The sequence below is a fragment of the Chinchilla lanigera genome, unplaced genomic scaffold, assembly GCF_000276665.1.
Source record: "Chinchilla lanigera isolate Chin_1 unplaced genomic scaffold, ChiLan1.0 scaffold00034, whole genome shotgun sequence".
Lineage (NCBI taxonomy): Eukaryota > Metazoa > Chordata > Mammalia > Rodentia > Chinchillidae > Chinchilla > Chinchilla lanigera.
In genome coordinates this window covers 8,011,258-8,021,642 of record NW_004955435.1, presented here as the reverse complement: position 1 = coordinate 8,021,642, position 10,385 = coordinate 8,011,258, and the positions used below count along the sequence as shown (strand labels likewise).

The 10,385-nt window shown below is 33.3% G+C and overlaps 1 protein-coding gene across 3 annotated transcripts in view; it reads right to left on the bottom strand.

The window, feature by feature from the left end:
- The window catches only part of LOC102011579 (pancreatic alpha-amylase), a 48,649-nt gene that overhangs the window by 1,424 nt on the left and 36,840 nt on the right, over nucleotides 1–10,385 (bottom strand). For all 3 annotated transcript variants that reach the window (XM_013516505.1, XM_005388812.2, XM_013516506.1), the window contains exons 2-10: nucleotides 9,063–9,277; nucleotides 8,570–8,716; nucleotides 7,137–7,334; nucleotides 6,209–6,439; nucleotides 5,290–5,423; nucleotides 4,390–4,512; nucleotides 4,101–4,200; nucleotides 471–589; nucleotides 239–364 (exon numbers count right to left, since the gene is read on the bottom strand). In XM_013516505.1, the coding sequence (XP_013371959.1) occupies nucleotides 239–364; nucleotides 471–589; nucleotides 4,101–4,200; nucleotides 4,390–4,512; nucleotides 5,290–5,423; nucleotides 6,209–6,439; nucleotides 7,137–7,334; nucleotides 8,570–8,716; nucleotides 9,063–9,230 (1,346 nt within the window). In that variant the 5' untranslated portion in view covers nucleotides 9,231–9,277. The remainder of the gene's footprint in view (nucleotides 1–238; nucleotides 365–470; nucleotides 590–4,100; nucleotides 4,201–4,389; nucleotides 4,513–5,289; nucleotides 5,424–6,208; nucleotides 6,440–7,136; nucleotides 7,335–8,569; nucleotides 8,717–9,062; nucleotides 9,278–10,385) is intronic.

Genomic DNA, 10,385 nt, shown 5'->3' with positions numbered 1-10,385 from the left:
ATAAATGTATATATAAAGACAAGGGTGCATAAAATGAACTCCAGTCAAAACAGAAAACCCTTATAGAAACACAGGAATCTGAAAAAATCCAAAATTTTTCTTCTGTACTTTTTGAATCTTTGTTTTATTAATCCGTAGAGTAAAAAATATTTCAATTATGGTTAAAAAAGTGAGTAGGAAAAGAAAATAATAGCCAATAACATAATAGAATAAAATATTTTCATTGTCATCTACTCACCAGTCATCATTGTTAAACACAATGAATGCTTTGTTTCCTCTTCCAAAAGCTACTTGGTTGGATCCATTATCCCACCAGTTGGTGAAAGGCTCGCCATCAGCTATGTTTCGGAAGGCAACCATGTTCCTAGAAGCACAAACTCATATAAGATTCTGATATCTTTCAACTTCAAGAAAATAAAATGTTAAGGAAAATGTCCTGTTAGCGGATATCACACAGTAAATATTCCCACCTTATTTGACGCCAACGATGTTCACAGACCCAGTCATTGCCACAGGTGGTGTCTGGGTTAATGGTTACTTCTTTAGTTGCTCCATTATTATTTGGTGGCCCAATCCAATCATTAACATCCTTAATTATGAAGAAAAACTCAGATTTTTAACGTGTACATGTATTTACAGCTTTTTTCTCCATTATACCAAATGTAGTCAGTCCTGTCACTTTGTTCCTGCAATGTCTTCACTTAGGGTCCCGCCCCCTCCACATTTTGATAGACCTTTGCTGATACTTAACCATCCTGCAGACGCTCACTGTCCTGTGCTGCATTTGAGCAGCAGTAACAAATCTTATCCTTTCGCTTTCTTTCCAAGCAATGGCTTCATATCACAGTTCAACGTCATTGGAAGGGCAAGCACAGTAGCATCAGGAACACTAGGATTAAAATATAGGTTCCAATAGTTTTAACTAAAAAAGTCAACACACATAATATCTTTATGCCTCAGTTTTCAGAAAAGTAGGGATATTGCTTGGTGTCTATAACAATAAAGTAACACATGTGAAGATTCCTGGCCTACAATAATTGCCAAATTAGTTGATTTCATACCATCTTTTGGATAAATGTACTAATCATATCCTAATAATCTTTTCTAAATTACAAAAATTTTTAATAGTATGTCTTTACATTCTGATTGCCAGCACTCTTAAGATCTTTCTTTTAAGAAAGCTAGAGTAATTGTTGAAAGAATATCAGTGTAAAATTATATCATATGATCAATGGTAGAAAAACCTAAGAGTTTATTTTAACATATAGAAATCCTAAAAAGGAACTGGAAATAATCTATGACTGCTGACATCAAAAGACCAATTAGAGAAAATATTAAAATTGCTTCAATATAAAAAGACATATTCTAAATGTCTAAACTCTCCAACAACAGTATGTGTTATTTTATAGAGTAGTGGGATTATTTCTTTTTCTCTTGCTCTCTATAACCTAGAATTTCATTTTCTTGACATAATACAGAACCATGTTGAGTGCTTAGTAACTATGGTAGGCATGTTGCAAATTTCTGGATTAAAATTACTCTAACATTTTAATCTCTTTAAAATTGTATAGTAGAGTTAACTCAAAATTATCTATAAATGAGCCAAGACTGGTGTTACACATCTGTAATCCCAGCACTTGGGAGGCTGAGGCAGAATGATCATTGCTAGTTTGAGACCAGCGTGGGCTACAAAGTGAGCTCAAGGCCAGCCTGAACTGCATAGTGAGACCCTATCTCAAAAAGAAGAAAAAATTATATATGGCTTGTCAAAATAGATTAGACAGAGTTTTAAATGTTGACTACATTGGAAGCGATAGCCTCATCTATGTTAATTTTATATATTTCTTGACTATTTCATATTTTCTTTAATTAACTTCATTGGTACATTTTACATATACATAAAATCGTATTCATCTTGGGAATTTGTACCCATACATGATATATTTTGATCCCTTTTTTCTTCCCAATCCCCTCCACTCCCTTCAGCTTCTTTCCCTCCTTATTTACAAAGCTTTGCTTCCATTTTTTTTTTCACAGATTGAAGGATTTAATGGAAAACATAAAGATTGATTTAATATCTTGTCTACAAACTTATATTTTTGCCTTACAAATGCATGAACCTACAGATACAGGAGAATTTATGTGTAGTATATGATATTAGCACTTGGATGACTAATAGCCCAATAATTCAAGAAGATGTTCTTTTACATCGATATCTGACAAGAAACACAAGTGGCACTGAAGTATTCAGAGTGTAGAACAACGTTTCCGATTGTTTATCCTGGGCCAATTTTATTGATATTTTCACAAATGGCACGAAAACAGTGTTAGGTCAAGCTGTTGGGCCTTAGCATAAATTAAAGCTGTGCATTGAACAGTATATGATATACATGCACTGCTAATGAAAAAAACAAAGTCCCTTTTGTAAAATCTTAATCATTTGTTTCTTTTTCCCTTCCTTCCTTTCCCCCTCCCACCTTCTTAGTTACTTTTTTCTTCTGAACAATTTCGTCCAATTTCACAATATCCATTGTACATTTTGGTAGTTATTTACTCTTTTAGTTTCCATACCAGGGAGACAATGCAATGATTACACATTGCATTACACATTGTCTGACTTACTTCACTTAAGATTATGGTCTCAAGGTGCATCCATTTACCTAAAAATGCCTCAAACTTATGCTTCTTTATGGCTGAGTAGTAGTACTCAGACATTAAGAAAAAGAACACATCTTTTTATCCATACCTCTGCTGGTGGGCATTTGGGTGGTTTCCAAAAATGGGTAGTTAGCTATTACAAACTGTGCTGGTACAAGCTTGGGTGTGGATATATCTCAGTGGTATGTTTTTAATTCTGGGAAAAGACCCAGAAGGGGAATAGCTGGTTGAAATGGGACTTTTAGTCCTAGTTCTTTTTAGGAATCTTAGGACTCTTCTCACTCATTTCCATCTTGATTGCACCAGTCTACACTCCCACCAAGAGTAGAGAAGGGTTCCTTTCCCCACAGCTCCTCCAGCATTTGTTATTTGCTGATTTCCTGATGATAGCCATCCTTTCTGGAGTGAGATGGAATCTCAGTGTTGTTTTAATTTGCATCTCTATAATAACCAGTGATGTTGAATATTTTTCATATATTTATTTGCCATTTGCATTTCTTCATATGAGAAATATGTATTCACCTCAGATACCCACTTTTGGATTGGGTCTTTAAACTTGGGGGGGTTGATTTTTTTAATTCTTTATATGTTCTAGATATAAGTCCTTTGTCTGAAGGACAGCTGGCTAACATTATTTTCCACTTTGTGGGCTGCCTTCTCACTCTGTTGGTATTTCTTTTTGCTGCGCAAAAGTGTTTCTTAAGGTGAATCTAGGAAAAACAAAACTAGATAGATATTTGTCTGACACGAAGGAAAAGAAATGTCTGCTTCATGTATAAAGTTTTATTTGATGGTACTTCTAAATTTTCAGTTCAAACTGAAATTCTTCAAGCTTCAGAAACAATCTTCATGACCCTGTTGTTTCTCAGTTCATTTTCAATTTGCTTTTCAGGTTGATATCTTTACTATAATTATTTTTTTAATTTTTCTTGTTCCTGGAATATTCTTAAAATTTCTATTTTTACTATGCGTAATTTCCGTCCTCATATTTTCCTAGTTAATCTCAGCTCAGTTGAATCATTCCTTTGCATTCCATATAACTTAAAAAAAAAATGAACAAACACCTTTTTTGCTCATATGATGGCAAGAAATATTTTAAATTCTTTATAAATGCCAGCATGTATAACCCTCAATTAACTACTGAGGTAATTGTGAAAGCACATATTTTAGTCTTTGTGTCTTGCTACTATTCTTAAGTGCTGCTTATTCTTTTTAGCTGAAGATGAATATTTGCTATATTTCTGAATGTTTTCATAATCTTTGCCACAGAGAACAAATTTTACTTTTTAATATTCTTTGCGTTACTTAAACCAGAGTCCGCATTTGGGTTTAGAATTAAATAAATGTTTAGTGAAGAAATATCAAGTGTAATAACATCATGTGACATTAAACAAACTGCCTGTTTGTCTTAAGATAAAGGATACTTTACCTCTAAAACTTACTTTTCCATTTTCAAAATGTCTTTCCCAGCGGTAGCTTGACATCACTCGTGCAATTCCGTAAGGATGAGCGAGCATAAATCCGACAGCCATTTTATACATTCTGAAAGTCATAAAATGGTATTGTAATAGGAGAATATTTTTCCTTTTCATTAAAAGATAGGTAAAGCCAAGGATATAACTCAGTGGCACAAGCACCTGCCTGGCAAGTGCAAGGTCCTGAGTTCAATTCTTGTTACAAAAAAAAAATAATATAAAAGAGGTAAAATATGTGGAAAACATTGTTTCCTACCTAGCATCCCAGAATGTAAGGATAGATGCTCCTCCAGCTCCGTGACCTCGCTGATTGTCGTGATTATCCACAAAGACAAGCGCTCTGTCAGAAGGCATGAATCCCCAACCTTCTCCCCAGTTCCTATTTTAAAAAAATATATAAATATATATGCATATACATATAATATGTATTCTTTTACAAGAGATTTAGACCTAACCTGTATTCCTTTCTATGTAACATTCTCAGATAAATCCTGCCAATTTTATTCATAGGATTTTGTAACATATAAAGTTCTATATAATATATGTATATGCATTGTTCTATCTGTGTATACATGTAATCTACAAGTAAATTACATGTTTGTAGATGTGTATGAATGATTATATTCTATTCGTGTTCTAGTTTAATATTATCCCCATTAAAAAAGTTTCTTTTAGAATTTATAGGTTTCAGTATATTGTAATTTATATGTACTTCAGAAGTAACCATTCATATCATGATATAAATGGTAAATTAGATTAACATAGCGCTTTAGTACTATACTTTTGTAACATAAATATTTTAATATTTCAAAGTAATTAATTGATAAATTACAGAAAAAACCACATTGTAGGCATTTCATCAATGTAGGTTATTTTTTAACAATAACAGATAATGGGGAAAAAATTATAATCAAATCTAGAAGGCTCATACCATACACAGGTTAAAGTTTATGTGTCAAGTTTTGGGTTTCTATAATATTTCCTTATGACTGGAAAATCTACATAAAACATGTGGTTAATTGAGGTTTGGTGAAATAGCAGCAATAATTTAATTATTGATAGTTTTTTTAAAAAGGATATAAGAAGATTAATCATATTGGGTTACATGATTAATAGAGCTGTAGAAAAATTCAGACAATAAATTATATTTGCCTACTTTAAGTAAGCCATCTTTTCTCCATTCCACTTGCGAATAACTGTGCCTAGTTTAGCACCATACTTGAACTCTGTCACACGGCCATTTCCAAAGTATTCACTACTTTTAATCGCCTCACCACCCAGATCGATTACCTGGTAGAAATACAGGGGAAAAAATCCTTTTAAATAAGAACATTTTAATGTATGAATTAGTATCTTAGTAAAAATAGCTCTAAAGGAGTTATGCTATTTGAAGTGCTCCATTTTTCTCATATCAAAATTCGTTATTATTTTTAATAAAGTATATGCTTCAGTACTGAAATAAAATTAATGAGATACTGTTTTATCTTGTAAGAAGGTTGACCTTATATATCCTTCCATATATATGATAACAGCAATAATTTCTGCTAACATATCATTCACTATCTGACTGACATTTCCAGTGCTTGATAATTATCAAGATATTCACCCATGAAAAAAATGTATAAACATTGTTACTGGCTCATTTCTTTACATGAAGAAACTGTTAAACAGCAAGGTTAATCAATTTCCCTAGAAACTTAGACAAGTAACAGTGATAGACCCAAACGGCCAATAATGGTACAGCCAAGATCCAATCTCAGATAGATGGGTTTAGACAGCAAAACTGTACAGCTTTCAGTCCCCCGTATAGTCTCTGGAGAGGAACTAACAGACACGGCAAAGTCTTCAGTCTAAATAAACCCTCCCAGCGTCCATAGAACCTGCTGTGATAAGTAATTAACGTGCTACCATTGCTATCTTTGAATAGAGGAATGTTAAAAACGCTGCTTGATCTACATCACTCATCCACCAAATTACAAAAATGGCATATTTCAATAAATTTGAATAAACGTGCTGTTTATTTTCTGATGAACAAAATGCTCATTTATTGTATGCATATAGGTGTATTGACGTACCTCCTGGAAAATGAAAGGTCGACTTCCTTCAGGGAACCAGTTTGTGTTCAGATTATTCAGTTTGTCCAAAATTGCCTTGATGTCTCCGGGCCACATGTGTTTAGAAGCGTCCAGTCTGAACCCTGCTACCCCAATGTCAATGAGATAGTTCATGTACTCAGCAATCTTGGTACGCACGTAATCCTTCTCAAGGGCGAGATCAAGAAGACCAGTTAGACGACAGTCCCTGACCTGTTGAGGTAAAAATTTGGTGATTGATTCATCACTTCTCCTCTGAAAGTCCATTTAATTATCTATTCATTTACTGAGGCCTCAATAGACATTTACATTTCTATGGGGCACTAGGGACATCAAAATATTAACATTTTAGGGCATGGGGATATAGCTCAGTAGCATAAAAGCCTGCCTGGCAAGTGCAAGGTTGTGAGTTCCATGCCGGTACCGCAAAAGAAAAAAAAATTAATATTTTATAGTGGACATAGTTTTAAAATATTTTTAGTGTAAAAATAATGATAGTTATGTAGGAAATAAAGGACATGAGCTTTTTAACTAATTAGAAGAAATTTTTCTTATTTTCTTTCACTTTTCTTTTTTTCTTTGTTTCTTTCTTTTGTTTTTTTGTTTGTTTTCTTGTTTCTTTTTTTTTTTTTTTTTTTTTTTTTTTTTTTTGAGTTCTAGGAAGCTAGGAATAAAAACCACCGACTTCTACATGTGATTTAGTGCTCTACCGCTTAAATATATCTCCACCACAAGGATTAGGAGAGAGCTTTTGAATGTTTATTTTTCATGTTTTTAAGCAGTTAACGCTGCTGAAATGCTTTCCTGAGGAATGCAAACTAATATCTAACATACCATTTAATAATGTGCACATAATAATTAAAAGCATGGGGAGGTTTTGGTTTAGACTTTTATTCTTTAAAAAAATTACCTGCGCAGCATCATTATAGTTCTCAATGCCTCCACTTCCGGTTTTACACTTAGCATCATTAAAATCCCAACCAGAGTACGGGACTGCTGGAAACTCCCTATTTTGAGGATTGTAGTAATTTCCACAAGTGCTGCTCGTTCCTGGGGCATTGCTTTCAGCACACATGTGATTAATTACAGCGTCCACATAAATTCGCACCTAAAAATCAAAGTGTCTACTTTAGTTTAACTTCAGATAGAAATCTAAAGCATTATTGCATATTAATGAAACCCCAAAATATTTATTTGTGATATAACTTTATTTTTCTGCAAAATCAAAAGCCAATTGTGAAAGAAAACATGTGAAATAAATACCTACATATTTCTAGTTACTTGCTCAAATGTTTCTGTAAATGCTAAGTTGAGAGAATCAGAAACTAACATAACAGAATGGAAATAAAAAAGACTATTCTTAAGAATCAGTTAAAACAGATCAAATTTATTGAAATTTCAATGAGTCACCAGAAAAAAACAAGCAGTTTCTACACTCTATTCAGAAAGAGTAAAATTTATTTATTAGCAGAACCAATGGAAAAATAAAATAAGAAATTATATGTGGATACATGTCACATAAAAATGCCAGTAACTATTGTCACTGAAATTACCAATTCCTAATCACAAAGTGTTGATAAGAGATTTGTATACTAGTTCTTTTTTTCCCTGAATACTAAAGTTTTAGTTTATTTATTTATTTATTTAGATAGACAGATATAGATAGGTAGATACATAGGTAGCTGTCATAACTGTACTGTTGATGTCTGGTGGTTTATTGAGGGGAACAGTCAATGATTAAAAATTTTTTTTTTTGACCAATTTTGCATGCTTATATCTGGTAATCTGAGCAACTTATGTGAAGACAACAATTTGTAGTATAACAACCACTGGTGAATTCCTACAATCCTGTCTAGTGACACTATGTATTTTCTCTAATGTCTTTTTAAATTATTATTTTTTATTCCCTTTAATGGTTGATCAGTCTTCCATTCTTACATCTGGTAATCTGAGCAACTTCGTTGAAGATAACAATATGTAATATAACAATATGTAATATAACAACCGCTGTTAATCCCTATCATTTGGTTTGAAACCCCGTATCATTTTTAATGTCCTTGCTTTGTTTCATTTGTACAGTAGTTCTAACCATCAAAAACTCATGTTTTATAAATAAACTCTTCTTAAACATTAAGTTGTCTTGTCTTTAGTAGATAAATGATGTATGTACAGGGATTTACAGCTGTGGAAGAGAAGATAATCATTGGTTTTCAGCTAAGCTAAAGTATGAAATAAAGTTTAAAAAAATTAAAATACGAACAATTTTCCCTTCAAAAAAGTACAAGGGACAGAAGACATTATCCTCCTATATAAATTTTGTAAAGAAAATTTGAATTCACTTACACCAACATTATTACACCTAGTCACCATGTTTCTGAATTCATCTTCATTTCCAGATCTGGTGCATAACTTATAGCTCACTGGCTGGTATCTTTCCCACCAGGGTCTATAAGGGTTGGTAATTACAGCATTTTCATTGGGTGGAGAGACCTGCAAATAAAACAGTGTTAACAAGTTTCCAGTTATGTCTTACTTTATGTCGTTCGATTCTCTAGAAAACTGATCAACTTTCTAAATTATTTCTGATTCTTTGTATATACAACTACATTGTTTTATAACCCCTTGAAAATAGTAACAGCACATTGGAGATTTCCTGCTCGGATCCTGAGACGAACTGAAAAGTTGTCAACAATTCTCAATGTTTTTCTTCCTCAGAAAATTGTTTTTAGAAAATTTTATGTGAATCAAATGTTGCTCTACATCACTGAACCTAGTTAAAATGCCGTTTTTTATAAACACAATAAATGATGAAATTTATGCTGCAATTGATAGTTACCTGAACGCCTCCAAATCCCTTCCGAGCTAAGTAGCGTTCACATTCCACAGCAATATCGGCCCAGCGCCACTCAAACAGATGGAGGATAGCTGTGCGTCCCTGCCGTGTATGAGGGTTGTACTGAGCCCAGCAGACCCCAACGGCCGAAAGCAACAGGAAGAACTTCATCTTGCGGTGGAGTTGTCAGGGTTCTTTCTAGCAACTGTCTTATATTCCTGTAAAAGAGCACATTTTACAAAGTAAAATTTAATGTCAGTATAAATTTAGAATACCAAGTGTTTCTCATCTGGAAATGATCATGGATCATAACACTCAGTTGGAGGTAAATACAATTCACCCAGAAAAAGAATTTAAATGGTCTTTTAGAACTTAGTGATTCTTCTTCTTGAAAAAATACTAATCTTTCCAAACGTGTGACCTTAGTTATATATTAAAACTCTATATAAATGAATTGTTTAATTTGTATTAGATCTTATTTCTGAGTCCTTCAGTAGTACAAGGGAATTTACAATCAGTGCCAACTGAATACATACTCAAAATATTGCTTCAACTATCTATCTGCAAATATCTCGATAGTTCCATTTAGGAAAGTGGACAGAATGTTCAATTCAGTTATTTTTTCCTCCCCTAATACAAAGTTTTATTTCTATTTATGCATTAAAATTTAAGGAGTCACTTGAAACTTAAATGCCCAGGAATTGTAGAGATGAGCTCCTCCCACCCATTAAATCATGTGTTTATTACATGACCAGAGCAGTAGGATTTGTGTGGGTGGTGATATTTTTCTCCCATACAGTAACTATCTTTACATCTAATATAACACTAAATAGAATAATTCACATCCCCTTTTATCCTTTATTCAGTACAATTCTATTAGTATAGGTGGGAAAAAATATTTATCCATACATTCAATAAGTATTGAGTGAAGAATTTTCTTTTCGGTAAGCCCTGAGGATGATGTTCAGGGTATAGTGATGATAACAGTTTCCTGTTCCAAAAGAACTTACATTGCATTAGTAGAAAAAAAGAAAGGATGCAAGTAAATATAATAATAGTGACAGTAGTGATGCAGGACACAGAATCTTCTGACCTGATGATAACAGAAATGAAAATGTGCCCAGGAGTATTAGCATGCAGGCAAAGCTTTATTGAGTTTCTAGGCTTGGATAAAGTCTGGTAATTTGCCACCGGTTATGAGTGTGATATTTTCACAAGAATTACTTCCTTGTGGGGCTGGGGATTTAGCTCAGCGGCAAAGTGCCTGCCTGGCAAGCGCAAGGTCGTGAGTTCGGTTCCCGGTACCGGAGAAAAACCAAAAAAAAA